The 21802-nt window shown below is 36.7% G+C and overlaps 1 protein-coding gene and 1 long non-coding RNA gene across 10 annotated transcripts in view; one reads left to right on the forward strand and one right to left on the reverse strand.

Annotated features, from left to right (window-relative positions):
• LOC123614779 (uncharacterized) overlaps nucleotides 1–20323 on the forward strand; it is an 873628-nt gene extending 853305 nt beyond the window's left edge. Inside the window, exon 11 of the long non-coding RNA XR_012508318.1 lies at nucleotides 12916–20323. This is a non-coding gene — a long non-coding RNA (uncharacterized LOC123614779). The remainder of the gene's footprint in view (nucleotides 1–12915) is intronic.
• Nucleotides 1–21802, reverse strand: part of NAALADL2 (N-acetylated alpha-linked acidic dipeptidase like 2) — a 1180713-nt gene that overhangs the window by 47027 nt on the left and 1111884 nt on the right. For all 9 annotated transcript variants that reach the window (XM_074367722.1, XM_074367706.1, XM_045511272.2 and 6 more), the window contains one exon: nucleotides 9053–9251. In XM_074367722.1, the coding sequence (XP_074223823.1) occupies nucleotides 9053–9251 (199 nt within the window). The remainder of the gene's footprint in view (nucleotides 1–9052; nucleotides 9252–21802) is intronic.

Consider the following 21802-nt stretch of genomic DNA (forward strand, 5'->3'; position numbering starts at 1 on the left):
GCTGCTATTAAAATATTTTAAAAGCAATATGGTAATTCTTAATCACTAGTTACTTTTTTCAGAGCTGAAAGAAATTAGAGGCATTGCTGATTCAATTAATGACAATAGAGACAATGGTGGGATTTTAGCTCCATTCAGACCACCCACACCTCGCTTAACAAAAAGTACAACCAGAAGAAAGCAGTTATTACCCGAATCAAACACTGAACGTGACGTTCTGTTAGTACTTACATAAGTCTAATTAAAGCACCATGAAAACTGTATAACGAGATCACTGTTATTCTACAATTTGGGGGGGGGGGTTGGGTCTCGATGTCTTAAAATTCTTAAAATGAAATGTCTGAATGGAATATGTAGCTGGAAACCTGATCATAGAATAACTGAGAAATGTATTTTATAATAGTTTTGTCTAATGTCACTGATTGCGTAAGTGTAAACCAGTTCTAATATCTTTCAAAAGCAAAGTTTGGGGAGCTTCTGTGTTTGAAAAGTACTTTTAATGGATTGCTTGCTCTGTTTATTCTTGGCTCAAGGCGGAAGCATCTTGACATTTACACTGCTATTTTCTTGCTCTCAAGGATGCTAACAAAAACTTGGCTTGGCTTGGATTGGCTTGAAACTGTCCTGTGAACTTTCCACAAGGCCATTCCAGCTATCTTGGAAAGGACACCCTTTATACTGAACCTGCTCTTATAAGGACATGAAGCCAAAGACCCACACACGAGCACATGCTGTCATCCAATTTGCCAATGAGCGTGTTTCCCAAACTCCAGATTAAAGCCATTGTTTGGCACTCAGAAGCATCTTCCCAAAGCCATATTATAAATGTAGTCACAAATGTAGTTAGATGGCCCTTCACAGACTACTTAACCATGATATGGTTGAAATACCACGTATTTAGAAAAAATAATAGGACGACATGCAGCATAACTAATAGTTGTGCTTTAAAGATAATAATTAGCCTTTAATTTATTTTGAATGTGGTGCTTGAGGGTGTTTCCTTTCCCAGAGTCCCATTGCTGCTTAGCAGCCTGCACTAAACACCTGCTCGGGTCAGCTTCCTTCTCAATTCCCCACACCCTCCAATCAAAACCACCGCAAAACAAACGCAGCAGGTGGGCCTCTTATTCTCCTAAAACCGCACCAGATTTCCTGTCCTTTGGTAAAATTACCCGGTAATCCCACCTAATCCCGGCTACTAGTGCAGCAGTGTGTGTGTGTCTGTGTGTGAGTAATCATGATGGGGAGGGAGGGAAACCTTTATTACCTTTTACTGTTTCACTGCTGTCTCTTTAAATGTGTAGAGAGACTGAACATGGGATTTTATGCAGATAATCTATCCTGATGTGTCAATGTAAGGTCATGCTGATATATTTTGCACTCATATGTTGAAGTTGCCTATTAATAGAAAACCTTTGCCAATCATCTTTTTGCCAAGAGAAGTTTTAGTATCCCATGATTTTCTACTGGTACACTAAAAGTTAAAAATCTAAAATCTTCCTATGTCTTAGCAGTTTAGTCCAAACACTTTAAATAAAAGAGATGGCAATAATTAGTGCTCTCCTGTGTTTAAGACTTTTTAGGCTGGTACAGGGCACGGGAAGAAAGGAGCTACAGAGACACAACAACAGCCTCCAGAATTCATGCCCTGAAGCGTTGCAACAATTTGTGGCAAGGCCAGGAATTTCACTGAAATTTGCTAAAATAAGCTAGGAAGAATGCATATTCATAGCATATTAAATTTTAAGCATGAAATGGTTGATGCCAAAAATCTAAAAAGTGGTTCAAACTTTAAAACTTAAAAAGTGAGAAAATCTTTCCCAGAAAAGTATGATGTTTGCAGTAGAGTTTCCTGAACACCTCAAGAAAATGGTTTGAGAGATTCTTCTACTGGAAAAGGCTTGTCATTTAAAGTGCCCACTTCTATTCTGGAATCTAATGCTATTTCTTTTTATAATTCTGATTTTTAGTTGAAGTGTCATTGATTCACAATGTTAGTTTCATGTGTACAGCAAAGCAATTCAGTTATATATATACATATATATATATAAAATATATACATATATATTTTTTCAGATTACTTTTAAATATATTTACTCTAAAAACTGCATATTTAATTCCATTTTGCCCCAACACTATTTTCTACAAGACGCTGCGATCACTCAATAGGTAAGCTTTGAGCAACTACTGAAGGGAAGGGACTGTATATTGAAAATTAAAAATGAAAGAAATACCTCACTGCAGTGGCCTTGGGGAAGAAGAACTTGTGTCGTTGGGTTTTTAAGAGAGGTGGGAAGCAGCTTTGGAATCCAGAACACTACCAGAGTCCAAGTAAAAAGAGCAGAATGGTATAAAAGTTACTTTTATTTTGTAATATTTGTATAGGATTCTATAGTTTATAAATTATCTTCTCACATTTTATCCTCATTTTATCTAATTGTGTCCTAACTTTTTCTAAATTAATCCTTGTGTGAATAGCTCTTTGAGATTTTCTGTTTTAGAAATGAGAAACTGACTGAGTGGTGAATTAGCTTGTTCTAAGTCACATCAATAGTAAAAGACAAGTGTTCCTCCTCGAATCCCCTTCCCACTTTTATAAATCCCCAGTCCAGTGGTTTTCCTACGATGCTGTTGCCACATGGTGCTCTTAATTCTGAAAGCTATTCTGCTATGGACAGGTGAGCTGCTGATAGTGAAAGCATACTGTTTGGCAAAAGAGGAAAGGCAATTCAATGAAAAAGAATAGTCTTTTCAACAAATCATGCTGGGACGACTGGACATCCACATGCAAAGATAATGAATCTAGACAGAGGCCTTACATCTTTCACGAAATTTAACTCAAAATGGATCAGCAATCTAAATGTAAAACACGAAATTATAAAATACCTAGAGGACACCACAGAGGAGAAAATCTAGGTGACCTTGGGTTGGATGATCTGTTTTAAGATATAACACCAAAAGCACAATCCCTGAAAATAAATTTGATAAACTGATTTCATTAAAATTTAAAACTTGTGCTCTGCGAAAGGCATTCTTAAGAGAAGGAAAAGACAAGACACAGACTGGGAGAACATATCTGCAGTATACATATCTGATAAAGGATTGTTACCCAAAATATAAAGAGAACTCTTAAAACTCAACAATAAGAACACGGATCATTTAAAAGCTTGGCAAAAGATCTGAACAAACCCCTCACCAAGGAAGACATTCAGATGGAAAGTAAGTATATAAAAAGATGTCGAACATCATATGTCATTAGGGACTCGCAAATTAAAACAATGAGCTACCAATCCACATCTATTAGAACGGCTGAAATCCGTGACACTGACAACAACAAATGCTGACAAGGATGCGGCACAACCAGCAAGTCCTATTCACTGCTAGTGGAAATGCAAAGTGGTTTAGCCACTTTTGGAGACAGTCTGACAGTTTTTTAACAAAGCTAAACATAGACTTACCACATGATCCAGCAGTCACGCTCCTTGGTATTTACCCAAATGAGTTGAAATTGTACATCCACCTGCCCACAAATGCATTTACAGATTTGTTTAAAATTGTCAAAATCTGAACACAAATAAGATGTCCTTCACTAGGTGAATGGATAAACAAACTGGTGCATCTGTACAATGGAATACCATTCAGTGATTAAAAAATACATTCATATGGAGGAAACTTAAATTCATATTGCTAAGCAATGAAGCCAATATGAAAAGGTTACATGCTGTATGATTCAAACTATATGACATTCTAGAAAAGCCAAAACTGTGGAGGCAGTAGAAAGATCAGTGATTGCCAGAGGCTCTGGGAGGAGGGAGGAAAAGATGGCTCGGTGGAGCACTGATTTTTAGGGCAGTGAAACTATTCTTTATGATACTGAAATGGTGACTACATGCCATTAGACAATTGTCAAAATCCACAGAATAAAAAAACAAAAAGGAAACCCTAAAAAACTATGGACTTTAGTTAGTAATGCATCAATATTGGCTCATCAACTGCAATACTGTTCTACAATAATGTAGGATGTTAATAGGGCTAACCTGTGTTGGGAGATGAGGGGACTGTGTGTGTGGAGGGTTATATGGGAACTCTGTACTTTCTGCTCTATTTTTTAAATATATGTTTTAGTGGAGAATGCATAGGTCACTGGGTCATACTGCTTACTTCGTCTTTGCAGAGTAATAACTACAGGGAGTTAAAAGAAATCCAACAACAAAAGACAGATACCACAAGATCTCATCTCCAGATATGCCAGTCCCCTGGCACAGTCGAGCATAGTAGATCATAGTAAAGGAGGGAGAGAGAAGATTCAGAATTCTTAAGAAAATACATAATCTCCTCCTTACTCGGGGGCAATGAGATTTTACACTGCTGGGTTTTATTAGCAGTAGTATTTTTGCATTGCTTTGTAGTTTCCAACACGCTTTCAGTTAGATGGTCCCTGATGATATACATCATTTCATCTGCTCCCCACTGCCCACCAAGCTCCACACCTCTGTAGCACTTGGCAGCTTTTCATTATGCCATCTCAGTCTGTCACAGCCCCCTCACTCAGGATTAGAAGAATTCCACTTGACTGTACAGGTTGTGAGACTTAATGTAGTGAATGTGCATTGAATCAGATTCTTAGAACTGGAAAGGACTTTAGAAATTATCTTTATCAACAGATTAAAATATAATTACACAGAGACCCAGAGGTGCTGAATGCCTTAACTAACCAGCTAGAGAAATGAACAAAATGGAGACTCTCTGCACTACTCAACCCTGCATTACCTGCCTCACCTGCCTCACTCCATGGGAAACCTAAAAAAAAAAAATCGAAGTAAGAGTCCCACAGCCTTTCATTCACTAAATTCACCAGTGCTTCCTTAATAGCATCTCCCAAACCAGCTCTTTGTTCTTTTTTCCTGACACCAGTGTGCCAAATCGTGTTCTCAGCACCCCATGCCTCTTGTACACCCTTGGTCTTCCTGACTTTGCAACTCCAGTGCACCCTGTCTGGAGCACCAGATAAATCTAATACAAATTTATTTCTTCGTGGCTTCTTTTGTGTAAAAGATAAAGCCCAGACCTCTTAAGAGAGCACTTACAGGACTGCAGCCTGATTTCTTCCTACCTCTCCTGAGTCATGAACTGAATAATCATTCAAACTATTCCATTTTCTGTTTGCCAATCCCCAGCACACCAACACAACCTGTCCTTTGTGTCTTTCTCCAACTGTCCTCTCCAGGTAACGCTCCCTGTCTTAGTTTGGGCTGCTGTAACAGAACACTCTAGACTGGGTGGCTTACAAACAAAACTAATTGATTTCTCACAGTTCTGGAGGCTGGGGAGTCCAGGACCAAGGTGCTGGCAGATTCAGCGTCTGCAGAGAGTCTGCTTCCTGGTCCACGGATGGCTTTGTCCTCACATGGCAGAAGGGGTGAGGGAGCTCTCGGGAGTCTCTTATAAAAGGGTGCTAATCCCATTCATAAGGGCTCTGCCCTCAGGACCTAATCATTTCCCAAAGACCCTCACCTCCTAATATTATCATTAGGTTTCAATGCATGAATTCTGGGAAGACAAAAACATTCGGTCTATAGCACTCCCTAACTTATTGGGCATCCTACCATTTCCTGAAGCCCAGATAAATTTCTCTCTTTCCCTAGGATTGTTTTTTGGCTGTGACCAGGTAATAATTTATCTCCTCAATGAATCCTAACAGCACTTCTTGCCTGTAGCATTCATTGGGCACTCTGCATGCGTATCCTGGAAATTTACATGAATTATGACTTACATATTTTACCTCTTGAATTAGATTAAACTCCTTGAAGGTAGGGATCTTATACAGCCAGTTTCCATCAGTGTGTGGATTTATTTATAAGAATGACAGTCATTTTTAGATTTAACATCATAGGACTCAAAATCTTTTTGAATCTTCTGATGCCAAATAATGGAGAAAATTCTTTCATATATTCCAAAAATAATATATTTCAGTGTTCAGTGACACTTTTGTTTCGAGGTAGTATCCTTTAAGACATGACTGAAATTCAAATGCAACATTTAGCTTTATACAGTGAACTTCCTGTCAACAACTTTCTTAAAAAGCAAATCACTTTTGACTTCCTCCTTGTATATTTGATGAGAATTGTTGTAACACCATTGGTTTGAAGAGTGACATTCTGAAATGAATTATATCCCTAAAGGTTGTTTAAGATTTTTAAAAAGTTGAACCATGTTCATCAAATGTTCTTTTGTACAATGTAATTAACAATTTTATCTTTTCTCCATATAGTTGTCATTATGTATAATCAATTTTTCCATTTTCTCAAACTCTGTATCCCATCACACTCATCTTTTTACTTTGAAAATTTCCCCTCCCATAAAGGAAGGGCTTATGAGATTTGAAAGTAGAAAGTCTATTGTAAATTTGAAATTTTTGCATCCATAATATTTAGAAATGTGAATTCTCTACCAAGGAAAAGCATAGAGTAGGATGATTTATTATCTATTTCAGAAATAAAGTAAAAATTCATGACAATCTTGGGATAAAGGTCAGTCAGATAAATCAAAATGAAGCTTTTTAATCTATCTGCATGGTTGGCATATATATGAATTAATAGAGACAAGGAGAAGAATGGCAGACGTGTATTTTTTCTCAATAACTATAGGAAGAGCTTAAAATAATGCCAAAATAGTGAACCACAAGCTTTCAATTTTAGTTTGTTATATGAGTTAGAACACTATCATAATCAACATTTTGGGCCTTACACACTGGAAGACAAGGTAGGCTGCAATCATATTAGTAACAGGAAAATCATCACTTGCTTAATCATTGTTAACTCAGGGCAAGACAAATACTTGCTTTTCTACTCAAAATGCAAGTGCTAAAGTAAACTAAGTCCACAAAAATTACTGAAAGGATAATAAAAGGTTAGTAGACACATAAGAGACCACAGAGGGGTCTTCTGTATTCAGTGCACATGCCAAAACAGGCAAATGGGGAGAGTTTACTATATCATAATATATAAAATTATATCCTTACTGTATGATACTAATTTCTGAGTTTTTCATAAGTTAAAAGTAAAGGAAATGGAAGTTATATAATATATTCTAAACATGTAATTTATCTACTCTAATAAAGACTTTTTGGGGGGAGGGTATAGCTTAGCAGCTGAGCACATGCTTAGCATGCATAAGGTCTTGGGTTCAATCCCCAGTACCTCCATTAAAAATAAATAAATAAATCTAATTCCACCCCCCCCCCAAAAGAACTTTTAATAATGCTTGATTTAATAACATGGCTTAATATTTCTATTTAGCAATTATTGCACCTACCAGACACTATATTTTACTTACTTACCTTATTCATTCTGTTCTCCCATCCCTACCACTAGAGTATGACCTCATCAGGGAAGATAATTTTAACTTGAGGCAACTGCAATGTCCCTGGTGCTTACAAGAGTACATGGAGCAGATAAAGAGCCTTAAGAATGTCTGTTGTACTAAAGGGATGTTTTCCAAAGTCTTATGATATGTTTAAAAATGATAGAAAATAAAGATTCTAAATGCAAATATGAGTTTAAAATCATAAAGGAAAATCACCAAGTATCAGAAGTACAGAAAGTTTCCTATTATAAAAGGGTCTCACGCCAAATCATCTCTATTTTATAGGTGTACAAGAATCAAGTGATTTGTCAGATCACAGAATTTTGGTACTAAAAGGCATCTTAAACCTCATGGAGCCCAAATATTCAGGTGCTGAAGTCTGCTCAGCCTGATTTAATACCTCAGTGGCAATGACCTCCTCCACCCTGTGAAAGTATCACATTTCGTTTCTTTAAAAAACTACTTGTTAGAAAATTTTTCCTCAGATGTAATTAAGATCTGTATTCCTATGTTTCAGTCCTTTAGTCCTAGTTACATCCTTTGGTCACACACAGTATGTGTAGTCCAAGGTATTATTTTTTATATATTTATCTATAATATATATATGTTACATATAAATGACGTAGTATAAAAGTCTAAATTTGAGTACCTTTATGAAGAGAGTTCTGGGCCAAATAGTCTTCCTGCTTTAATCTTCCTCCAACACCTCTTTGTCTCCTGCCTTTTCTCATGATGAATCCTGAACTAGACACTATATATATATATATACATATATATATATACACATATATATATATAATATGCACCTATTGTGTTTATATATTCATATATCAAAAAGTACATATATACACACATGCACATATGCATACCTTAAATTGTTATACATATGCACACATATGTGCATCTGTTACAAGAAAGGCATGTGTATTTATATTTTATGTCTTGTAGAGGAATCCAATGTTTAAAACATGCTATCATCTTTGAAATTCCATTTTCACCTCTTTGTTTAATTTCTGCTGTATCAGGAACCTCAAAAACAAAACCATTTATTTGTATCCCCCTCTAAGAGCATAAATTGAATCCCTCTTCTATATGAACATTGTTTAATTGAAATATTTGTTAAAATTGTTAAAATGTTTTCAGAAATCACTCTATTGTGACCCTCTAAGCAAATATGTCTAATCCCCTGGTTGTTTCAAGATCCATCATCTGACTCCCATTCTCCCCTGAAGATTAAACATATTTCACTCCCTCTTAAAATGTAGTTTCTAGAATTAAATACAATGCTCTATAAGTGGACTACTGGAACGGAGTAATTCAAGAAAGCACATTTCTTCTAATACAACCTATAAACCCATTTGGTTTTTCAGTAGCTATATACATTTGATTTACATTGATTTTAAGGTAAAATAAATTCTTAGTCTTTTTTTATATAATATGACTAAATGAGTATCATATAGCTATAGAGAGTATCTATAGATGTAAAGAAAACATAACATTTTCCTTGTTCTATATTTATGCAATTGAACTTTTCTTTGGGAGAGGAGGATGGTCCTCAAATTGTAGACATAATAACTGCTTCACACTAAAAATATCATGTTATGTTCATAAAAGATACATATTCTGAAAGTCAGACACAAAAAGTTGAGGGGGTATCAAAACAGAAACTTTGAGATGAACATCCTACCTGTAAAAGCCTGGTGGTGCGTGCTGCACCAGGAAGCTCTTCTCCATGTCCTGGAGAATGTCATTGAGCATCCGCACGCGGACGGGAGCTCTCTCCTCGGGATCGTTAGCAGGACGCATCTCGTCAGACTGGAAGAGCTCAGCGCTCTCTCGAAGGCGTGAGGCTGGGGCCAGCAGCTGAGGGGTGTCGGGCTGATCGCCTGGTAAAGATACATGAGCCCATCTCAGAAGAGAGCATCTCAATGGAGCAATACAAACACTTCACAATCATGATGTCAAAAGGGAGATTCCACATCAGTTAAACTTACAGAATGTATTCATCCCACCAAAAATAGTCTGGCTAAACATATCCTGGTAAGTGTTCAATTTATTACTACTACTAATTACTGCTACGAATAAGAATACCAGTAAATAGGAACTGATTATTGAGACACTACTTCAATGTTCCAGATACTGCTGGGCCCTTTACATAATTATCTCATTTAATATTCACCAAACCTTGTATTGTCATGTCCATTTCATAGAAGCTGAGAATTGATTAAATCAAGAATATTGCCACAGATCATCAAGCAAGTGAATGAGAGGCCAGAATTAGAAGCCTGATCTTTCTGGCTCAAAAATGTATGCTCATCATGTAGTATCCTGTTTTTCAAGAAAAAATATTATAAAAAGAATTGTTATCCTCCTTTCTGAGAGCATGATATGTTACCATATGTTGTGATGTGTCTGCTGGCTCCTTTCACTTGACTAGAAATGTCCTGTAATTTGAAGTTGAAATACAACTTCGGTTTGAAAATACTTTGAAAATGATCCTATGTAGCATTTGTATTGCTTTTTTTCATTTTGAGATGATTTTTGCTTGTCATCGCTTTCCTATTTGCTTGTGTAATTTACTGGAAGTCATTCTGATATGAACGTTGGTAGCAAAAGGACCAAAGGACGTTCCTCTGACTAAGGGGAAGGCAGTACTGTAGAGCGGTGACAGCCATCAGAGCCTGGTGCCAGACCACCTGAGTTCAAATCCCTGCTCTACAACCTGCGTGATGTTGGGCAAGTTACTGAGCCTCAGTGTCTTCATCTGTGAAGTGAACATCATAATAGCACATGCTTTATGGATCTGTTAAGGAGGGTTAAGTGATTAACACTTATAATGTACTCCCACTACAGGTAGGCAGTTCTTAGCTGGTGTTTAAAACTTAGTATCTTGTTTAAAAAGGATTCTCTTATTATGCCATGGGAGGAACATTCCCCCATCATCTTACTCCAGATATCCCCCCATCAGTCAGTCAAGGGGAAGCAAGAGTCAGGGGTGTCATTCTCAGGAGACTAAGTACAACTGACTCCTGCAAGGTCAGCCGTTCACTGCAGAAGATGACTTCTAGGCAAGGGAACGAGATGAACGCGGGGCTGGTGAACCCAAGCTGGCAGTCCTGAGCGCGCGGCACTGCGATGAGCAGGTGGAGGGATGAAGAGAGACCTTGTGGGACCTTCACTTGGGGAAGTCTCGGGCAAAAGGGAAAGGTCACAAAGAGACTCTTTCTCCAAGTGAGGCCTAAGGGTACTGGCTACCCAAACACTTGCTTTTTGTGAAAATACAGATTCCCAGAACTGCTGAATTTCTCTAGGGCCTGGGAATCCCAGTTTCAACATGTTACTCAGACTGTTCTATACATCTTAAAGTTTAAGGGGCACTATAGAGAGATGATACGTTTTAAAGAAAAGAAAAGAAAACTAGATTAGAATGATAGCTGAGGTATAAAATATATCTGTCATAAAATTACCAACCTCTAATATAGTGATCTTTATTTTCTCTCACCTTCATTTGATGGGGATGATTTTACATGTCAGTTTCTTTAGCGCCCAGCATAGTTCTAACATTCAGTAATTGTTTACTGACTAAGCAAAGGAGATTCAATACAGTATTTCAGAAAAATATCCAATTACAAATGAAAACTACAGACAGAGATAAATGGTTTTTATGAGGACGACAGGGAGACAGCCTGCTGTGTAATGCTCTGTTCACTGAAATTAACTGTGAATAAAATCAACTGTAGAAGGTCACAAGGTTTTGGCATTTTGATGTTTTCAAAGTGTGTTCCACATTCATTCATTAGTAATCTTGTTTGATTTCACAGCAAAATTTGAGGATGCAAGAGGAGAGACTTCTGCTCATTGAGAAAATTTAGCCCCTAAGTAACAGCAACATCAACAACAATAGTAATGATGACATTTTATAAAGATACAGTTTATCTTAAACTATCGTTCACCAAAGTTAATATGTGGGGAACTTACAGAAATTGTCTTTGGACAAGGAAAGAATAAGATAGATAAGGCACATTTGGATGACACTGGAATTGAAACATGGAAGAAACAGAAAAGAACAAGTTTGACATCTTAAGAGTCTTCCATTAAAGAAAGAAGCATCTGTTCTGATCTAACACACACTGCAGAATTGAAGACACTACTACTGAATCAAGTGAGACAAACTGTACCATTCTACCTTATTTAGCTGTAAATGAATTCAGCTTTCATGGCAGCGTGGATGGAGAAAACTGACAGCCTTGGGAACTGGCTGGTTCCAGAAAGGACCCTAATAGTGGAAATCACCACCACAGCATAACCTATGCATTACTTCAAGGATATGAGGTTACAAATTGAAAAGCAGCTTTATTTCCAATGTTCACGCAATTATACTGGTATCAAACTCATGTCCCAAAGATTCCCAGTAGTTATTCCTGTGACCTCAAATGACTTGTGATCCTTAGGGTAACTACTAGAATGGCAGCTTTGTGAGGGAAGAGATTATTGTCTGTCTCTTCCATTGCCATCTCTCCAACACCTAAAATGATGCCTGGCAAATCATTTAAAGAATGAATATGTGAATTATGTACTTTGATCATAGCATCATGGCATCTGTAGTATCTTTATCCTCATCTGCCTGGTCTCTCTCCTTTCCTTGACTGAAAAGAACCCCACAAGATCAGCAAATATGTTTTATCACTCTCTGCATCTCCAGCTCCTAGCATACTACCTGATATAGGTAGTCATTTACTAAAAATCTTATTGACTATATGTGGAATTATAAGATGTCTTATTTAAGATACATTATTATATTAAATTATGCCTACAAAATCACCCAGGGAGATATTTTGTGCATAATGAGTATCAACAGATATTATTTCCGGTACTTTCTTGATAAAGGTAATAGTTGCAAAGGAAAAGGAAAAAAAAGAAAAGCTATTTTAGCGTAATGGTAAATTAAACTAAACTGGATTAAAATACAGCCTATCAATAATCCCCGAAACTAAGAATATATAAAACTTCATTTAAGGCACAGTGAATGTCAGAGAACAGAGATCTAACTGAAACTCTTAGCAGTTTAAGTTTAATTAGTAAGTCCATTTGGCCAAAGGAAATGAACTGGGAGCTAGAGATTTCTCTCAAAGAAGGTAAACACAATTATCTTGAAGTTCTATGTAGTACGTGGAATCTGAAGACTAAGGACTTGGTATCAAAAAACGTAAGAGCCTGGTTTACTTAATTACAATCAATATGGACATGAACAGATTACCTAATAACTACAATTTCTCAGCTTCCTTGGGAAAAATGGTCATTTTTCTTTCTAAGTATTTATATCACTATATAAATGCAAGTTACTATTATCAGAGTATGCAAACTAAACACAAATGACTGTCAACTCATTTTTAAAGGTATGCAAAAAATACTGTAACAGCTTTACTAATGATTTTATTTCCAAAGATGTAATTTTTTATCACTTCCTCCAATGCATGCCTCCCTCTGAGCAACTGTATCACACTTCTCCCCATCTACAATTTAATGAGGAATTTCTATTTTATTTTGCAGTACCTATGAATCTGCATCCAGTTTTCCTTTCCATGGGCTGGCACCTCACACCTCTGAAGGACCAGGAAAGGGATAACGTGAAGGGAAAAAGAATTAAACAACAAAACTTTTAAAAGATCCCTTTCTATCTTTGCTCCTGGTGAGAAGCCAACCACTAATAAGGGTTTGCAGCATGGGAGAACATCCTGATTTGTGACACATATTGAATATCAATCTTAATATAATACAAAATAAGTGAGACTGCCTAGTGAATTATCTTGGTAAAATTCAAGAGACAATTGAAATGCGCTTCAAAATTTCAAACAGTTTGCATTTTTCCTCCACCTCAAAGTAAAATACAAATGTATTTTCAGTAAGGTCTTATTGAGACCAATATTATTTTGTGTGTTGCTATGTAAGCCTTATAGATTAAACTTCTAACCTTAATAACTCCTGCTCTAGTTATAAATAATCAAAGACAGAATAAATAAGTATCAAATGAAATAAACACTTATGAGGGTGACGGGAGAGCTCATTGTGTATATGAATATTCTAAGTAGATCCCAGGGAAGAACTTGAGAGACTAATCATAAATCAAGGCCATTGCAAACAGAACACTTAAAAGTTCTGGGACTGTCCCTACATTACAGCAGTTGAGGTCGGATGTTCCATCGTAAACAACAATATTGATTAGTCTTCCCTTTCCTTCCCTCGGTCCTCTCCCTTGGAGAAGATGGATCCACCTCTAGCTTAAACCCTTCCATTTTTCTAGTGCTCTATAGAAAGGAGAGAGCTGGATATTATAAGCAGCATTAGTACTAACTGAAGAGGAAGAGGGAGGAGGGAGGTGAGGGAGGAGGGAAGAAAGAAGGAACTACCTTGGAGATCAATATGGATGTTGAGATCTAGGCAAGCCAACTCAGGAGAGGCTCAAAAATGTACCACAGGAAACATATCCCCACGACTGAGGGGGTCTCCTGCCCTCCAGCCAACCAGCACCTTGCTGTATGCTCCCCTCAAGGCAGCTCAGGAGGCAGGGTGGTGTAACGGGAAGGGCAGAGACGTTGGAATCTAACACATCTATGTTCAAGCCCTAAACCTACCACTTAAATGTAGACACCCAAGTAAGACACAAACCCCCTCTGAGGCCATTTTTCAGTCTCTAAATAGGTCTTAACAATACTCAGCTCTGCTCGCGGGGCTAGAGTAAGGTTAAATGTCATAATGAATGTCAGGCACTTAGCACATTACCTGGGGCTTTGGGGAATGACCCAGACACAAAGTGACAAGGTGTGTCCCAGGTGCGTTAATCTTCCTGAAGACCCTTGATACAAGATCCTAAAACACTTTTCTAGCAGTAGGTCAGGAGCTCAAAGCTATTTCATACACATCCTAGCCACCACGCCTCTAAGGCTTCCAGTTAAGACCAGTAACTACTGTGCCCACTGCATCCTTCTGAATCTACACACATTCTAACCTGCCAGCATCTGGGACCCATGAAGATGTGAAGGCACGTCACATCTTGATGCATTTCAGCTTGGCATGAACCCATGTGTATTATATCTGTTCTACAGTCTCATACAAATTTATAACTGTCTTATTTTAAATAATGATTTTACTACCTACTATTGTGGTCTCTCTTCAGAGTTTCATTCTCCAAAAAGCTTTAAATTTTAGTTTATTTCTATTTGTTGGTTCTGTTTTGTGGCCATATTTTTAAAGGTCCACTCAGTTTCATTTTAAATTAAGAGTGAAATGGTACTGGTCATACTCTAAAACTACATTTTTATATCAAATAAACTTATCCTTTTACTTTAAATAGTATTTCACAGAATCTCTTCTTCTATGGATGAGCTTATCACAGTTTTAAAGGTGCTAACAATTATACAATCACAGCTGAGACTTCACACTGATTTATAGTGACAAGAAAAAGTATGATTTATGTTCCGCATAACTCAGTGGTTAAAAGTAGAATAGAAGATTATTTGGGGGGGAAATGTATGTTACTTAATGTCATCTTAAAAATATCTTGTGGCATCACTAAAGAGAAGAAAAGAAATTGCCAATACGATTTCAGCCAGGGGAAGCAACAGTCCTCTATTATCCTAGTATCCTATTCTTCATGCTGCCTTCTTTAGTATGAATCACAATGAGTCATCCCAGCTGGTTATTTAAAGAAGTTAAACAAACAAAAATGCAGGTAAAGAAAGAAGTGTGGGAGGTAGTGCACTGCTGATACTCAAATAATCTATCATTGATTTTATAATGCATAAATAAAAGAATATTATTTTAGAAGTGCAATATGCCAGAAGACAGTGGATAATTAGGTCTAAACTGAATATAATAGAAATCCTTTTTACAAAGATGCCAAAGTGGCATGTTTGGAAGGATCAGGTTGGCCACTTTAAAAAAAATAGGCAATGCGTTCTAAAGATTATTTTGCATTCTAAGTATTACCCAATGATCCAGGTAGCCAAGACAGATGGAAATCTAGCAAGACTTTGAATATACTGCATAGAGTGGGTTCTCCCTACAGTGACTGTCTGCCTGGTGCAGAAATTGAACCAGAGGCTCTTTTTATGGTTCACAGATGCTGCTGCTGTATTATGTTTGCAACTACATGATCTGGTTATTGGCTGCTTTGGAAGAGTGAGCAAAGCTTTTTTGAATGAATGAAATTAATGTTTGGTTTATTTTTTATCACTCTCCTCCTGAGGCAGAAAGTTGGAGTTTTATATTTAATAAGACATGTGAGTTTAATTATGTTTTGGCTAAACTAAGAAGCTAGAAAGGAAAAGGCTTGAATAAAATTAATCAACATGAGGGCAAGGGTACTTTATGCTCTGTTACAAGCCAAGATTCAAAGTATCTTTTAAAACAACTTTGTAAGTGCTGTCAGTGAGGCAACACTCAGAGCACAATGGATTGTAGTACTATCTTGCCATGGGCATAAGATTTAATCCTAAGAATACACTTAGGGAAAAAAAGTTCACAATGCAATAGACCATTAGTATGATGAGAGACTGGGGAAAATGATGAGAAGTCATTAATGTATTTCAATCAATGTAATGATGTGTGAAATGTAGACACTGAAAAGAAAACTTTAAGCAGGTTTGGATGAAGGACTCAGAGCAGGGGAAGACAATGATGAAACCTGTATGAATAGCAGCAAATTGTGAGACAGGGTAAACAAAAGAGAAGAAAGTATAATTCCAAGGAACACAAAATGGACAACATGCTTAGGATAGTAAGTAAGGAACATTATACAATAAAAATACGGGTTCAAAGGGAAATAGGAGAAAGAAAAACTAGTTTTAGGAGACAAACTGACATTAGAGAGACAGATTTGCTGGAGACCCAGCTGTCTCAAATCCTTTTTCTGGATGAGGTGCAGAATATCAATAAATGAAGTACAGTCTTCCATATAGTTATGTAGTCAGAATCCACACAAAAATATAATGGGGAAGTGAAGCGAAACATATTTTTAAGAATTTGTACTCAGTGAATGGCTAATCTCTCATCAAATTTCTCCATCAGTTTGGGCAAGCAAGGTAAAATACTTTCCAGAAAATGCTTTTAAGTCCTTGTCGCACAGAAAGGACCGTTCCAGAAATGACAGTTCAGACCATGATTCTAGCATGATTCAGAATTCACACAGGAACAAAATCTTTCCTTGGGGTTGTTTTGGATTTTAGATGGACTGCTCTAGATTTCTTAGGAAGGGCACAGGACTGGGTACCCAGGGCACCCAACTCTACTACCTTTAGGCCAGTCCAGAGTTAGAACTGGTGGTAATTAAAATCAAGACTGGAGACAGATGGGCTGAGGACTGGACTCACTCAACTTACAAAGCACACACTTAATTTTGCCAATTGGGAAATTCATCTTATGTTACTCAGAAAGGAAAAAAAAAGGCATTAACTGAGTCCCAATCACTTGTGATTGTACAAAAGAAGTAAAGTGACACTTGGAAGTATGCAACTATAAATCTAACAGCACAGAGCGCCTGCCTCAGTGGCATCAACACCTTGAAATACGATCCCTCCTTCTGAAATGAACTGATTGACGCTAATGAATTATCAAAGCTAATAAAAAAAAAAAAGAATAAAGTCAAATCAAATCATTGTCAGCTTTTCGAAGAAGAGGGAGGAAATGCTGCCAATGACCATTTTACATTTAGTGAGACAATCAGGAGGTGGCAACCAGCCACACAGTTCACAATCCATTACATTTCCTGCTGAGTCTGGCTGGCACTAAATAAATGTGTACATAGCCAGATCAAATGAAAATGACTTTTACTTTATTTGGTAATTTGTAGTTTTTACAATTAAGCTAAATAATTAACATCCAGAAGTCTGGCAAAGAAAAATAGCAGACATTAAACCAAAAGCATCAGAACTATACAGTTGTTAATTATTTTGAAGTGCTGTTTTATGCATTGAAAGGTGGATAAAGTGAGAAACTGTAAACTTAGTAAGATCTTTATGTGGTCACTCTTCAGTCAGCTGCCAGGTTCAAGGGCGTGGTGGTACTTTATTTACGACTGACATCTTCCTTTGCCCCCATAAACTAGTACCATTGCCTTATAATGTACATTTTTTGGACAGAATTTTATTTGTCACAAGTACATCTGAAGTATCTCAGTTATCTTATCAGTCACTATTTATATTATATCCCCATGCACCAAGTATAAATATTCATTCTCTAACTATTATGTGTTTGGCATTGACCAAATAGTAAGAGCCAAGGTCACTCAGTCAAAATGAGCTTTCAAGAACCATCCAATAAATCAACTCAAACAAATTATTCACTGGTAAATTATCCTTCTTTCTGGTGGTTGTGAGAATGGTAGAGAACGGTCTGCTGCTACTATAAACTAGTGTAATAAATAAACAAGATGGCTGGCTGTCAAAGGGTAAAAATTACACTGGAAAATGCAATTGGGTTTCAGAGACCTTCACACTTAAACTCTTTGCAATAAGGAGAAACAGTATTTGATAGTTCAGCCTTGAAGGTCATTTTTTTTTTTTTTACTGTAATTGAGAACTAATCACCACTAACTATCATAACAAAATAAGAAAATACATCAACAATCAAAGCTTGTATTAAGCACTAAAATTATATATTTCACTTAACACAGTGCAGGAACTGTGTTAGCTAATGAAAACATCTAGCATTGTAGCTAAAATGGAAACAGAAATATTTATTTAGTTGTTGATAAGTAGTGTTCAGTATTCACACATAAGCACATTAAAGTATTCAATTTTAAAAATAAGGTTGTAACCAAAGTAGTCAAAATAGAACAGGTAAAACAATAATACTTCAACTTAAAAAAACAGAACAGGTACATCAAATTGACTATAATTTAGCAAACATTTCTATAACCTTTTACTGTGATACAGATAATGCAAGTAATTTTGAATCATAACTAAAATATGAAAATATATAGTTTAAATTGACAAATCATATTACTTTGATCAAATATTTATACCCAGATCATGGTAAAAGAATAATTTTTGCCTTTTTTGGGTTACATTTTGTTTGACTGTGCTTCGTTTTTTTAGTATGGGTACATCCCAATTCTGGCCACATCTTTCTGAGTGAAAGTGACAGGGAGATCCAAGGAGTTTCACATGAAACAAAACTCAAAAATAGCCAACAACCAAAGAAGCAGTGGTCTGATCAAACAGCAAAAAGCCAATCTGCTTCTGAGTCATCCAACTGAAACCTCGGATTTTAGGGAGAGATTCATCTAAACATGGTCATGTCTGGCCCTGCAGTGGAAATCATTATAGAATGACTGCAATTTTGTTTTGTTTTGTTTTTTCCCCTGTTCTGACATTCTCTTAGATATAACTATTAAACAAAGGATTATTAACCTGGTCTAGTCTCAGAATCTTTTTTTCCCCTCTTGCCTGAACTGAAACCTGGCTCTCCCCTAATCACGCTGCTTCCACTGCAGTCCTCTCGGGCAGTGGCTCTTTTTCCTCCCACGCCCTTTGTACCACCAGCTGTACAAGAACAAAAGGCATCTCCAAGTCGCTGCTCATTCTCAGAAGACTTTAGCTCCTGGCTCAGTCACTCTCTCTTACAAGAATTACTCCTGTCATTTCTTGGCAAGATCGATCTCTTGGAGACATAGCCTGGCCTCTCTTTCCTTAGCCTCTTTTCCACCATGATCAGCTCCCACACTTACGTGGTCATACCCTAGCCTGGACACTGTCGTTACCAATACCTGCACTCTTTATATGACCACATTTCCGACAGTCCCATTCACTGGCCATCAGCAGATTAGTCTTTTCGGCTTACTTTTCCTCAATTCTTTGATCTTGCCAAGAAATAAAGTTGGTTGACCCTCCTTCCTTTGTACTCCCTGTCATTCCCTTCCTAGTCTCACTTTAACCCAGACCCAGTTTACATACTTTGGTCCATCACTGTGAGTGCTCCTTTACAGACACCGTCATTCTTCTTTACCTGAGCTTATCGAGCTTATCTAGTTGGTTGTCCGTCTCCTAGCAAAGCCCTAGCTCTGATTAAATCCAACTCTGCCAAGTTCTATGCCTGAGTCCCTAGCTGAAGGCTGGAAAAAATACACAATTCTGTTGAATTATCTCAGTTAAAGTATATTTCTTCTGAGTTCTTAATGCCACTCAAAATACCAATCCCATTGTCATGGTTCATTCGCTCTACCACCCACCCCAAACAACTATTTTATTGTTTTTCCAAATCTGAAGGGACTTGCCAAGAGCTCCCAGCACCACATTTACCCACGTGCCATGCTTGCTGCCTTCCTGCACACTTTTAAGGATGGACTACTGCATTCATGACTAAGGCAATGTCCTTCCACCGTTATGCTGCTTCTATTCAAGAAAATCAGTCCAGCAATCCTCCTTTCACTCTCTTTAATCACATCTTCAGTCTCCATCAGATCATTCTCATCAAAATAAAAACATGCTAACCCTTCTCAGTTCCATGCTTTTCATCTGCCATTGCCTGTCCCCAATTTATCACTTCCCACTCTCTTTCGAACCCCTCGAACCAGGCTATTTCTCATACTACTCTACTAAAATTGTTTTTGTTGAGATCACCAATGACCACCAAATGTCTAAATCCAATAGTCAATTTCAGTCCTCATTTCTCTTAATCTGTGGCAGTATTTGACAGAGCAGGTCACTCCCTCCTCTTTGAAAGCTTATATTCACTTAGTTCAGGATATCAAAGTCATTTTGTTTGTCTCTTATTCTTTCTCTACTCCTTCTTAGTCTCCTCCTCTGATTCTCCTTCTTTTCCCAATTTCTAAATGTACGCATGTCCAGAAATCTTAAACCTTTTCTGTCCTCTCTTTGCACTAAATCCTTTAGAAATCTCACCTGGGACAACTCCCAAATTTATATTCCCAGACCAAATCTCTCCTCTGTACCCTGGATACAACCATAGTCAGTTCTGCTTTTTAAAACTTATCTTCAGAATGCAAATTTATTCTAACGTGATTGATAGTAGGGAAGAATTTGAGCAGAAAGCTAATTTAAAAATTACTTTGACTTATGGCAATTTTGTTCTACCATGTATGTATGTTTCTTATGTGCAGAGGTTTTTATTTTGTTTTATTTATTTATTTATTTATTTATTTATTTATTTATTTATTTATATTTATTTATTTATTTATTTACTGGCTGGGTTTTTTGTTTTGTTTTGTTTTTTGTTTTCTTTCTTCATTTTTGGTCATAGAATTGTACCAGGCATACAGTGGGTGCTCAGTAAATATTTGTTAAATGAATTAATAAATGGGTTCAGGAGATCCTGTAAAGTCCATGAAGAGTACGTACAAACTTTCTGTACATATGTAATTCTCTGAGGAGAGAGACCATACTTTAGATTTTCAAAGGGATCCCTAACTACCCCCAAAAAACAGAGTAGCAATATAATTCTAATGGTGACCCACTGGGACTTTTTTCGACCTTCAGAAGTAGCCTATATTACTTAAAATGCTCATATAGGAATGATAATGCTAAACGATTGTGTTTATTTCGGGACTTCTAAAAATAAATCCAACTGTTTGAAAAAATGCGCTTTGGAACTTAAGATGACACTATTGCTATTGCTTTGGTTTTACTGGCTTTATTTGATTTAAAAAACTCTTCATGTCTTTATCATAAAGGTATTAAACATTTATCATAGATTTGGACTCAGAAAAGCAACTTGTGAATCACTTATAATTCTATTGTACAGTGTTACTATTTCACAGTATACTCCTTGAGGCTCCTTTCTATGCATGTGAATTATTCTTTATAGATAGACGATGCTTTATGTAATATAAATAACAGTCTCCTCCTTTTGTTCTCTGAAAGTTCTAAGTATAATATGCAGCATCAGCTGAATTTTTTAAAGTATGAAAATGATGACAAAAACAAAATAGTCTACAGAACAAAATAAATGCTTTAAAAAATCCTTGAAAAAATATATTTATTATTCACAGAAGCTTTTAACCCTTTACTTATATCTATTTTTATTTTATGAAGTATTTATACTTGGTTACTCAGTTTCTAAGAAATATTCTAGAAATAGAAAATTTTCAGTGGAAGACAGAGTGACTGCTACACGTAGTCACACTAACAACAATATAAAAGAAGCTTGACGAAAAGTAGAGAAAGTAGAGATGAGCTTAAGTATACCAAAAGCAGAGTAGTACGAGGCCTTATAGGATTGGAGCAAACAGCCCTTAACAGCTCAATTGCTCCCAAGGTCATGGGTTTTACAGTCACTAAAATAAAAGTCGTAAGAATCATTGAGGGGGAAAAATATGTAGTAGTGTAGTAGTCATCTCTGAATTAGAGCCAACCCAGGTAGTCAAAATTTAAAAAAAAAAGTATGAAACTTTCAGATACTAGAACTACTTGGCTCTTTAGAA

The sequence above is a fragment of the Camelus bactrianus genome, chromosome 1 (genome assembly GCF_048773025.1).
Source record: "Camelus bactrianus isolate YW-2024 breed Bactrian camel chromosome 1, ASM4877302v1, whole genome shotgun sequence".
In the NCBI taxonomy this organism is placed as follows: Eukaryota; Metazoa; Chordata; class Mammalia; order Artiodactyla; family Camelidae; genus Camelus; species Camelus bactrianus.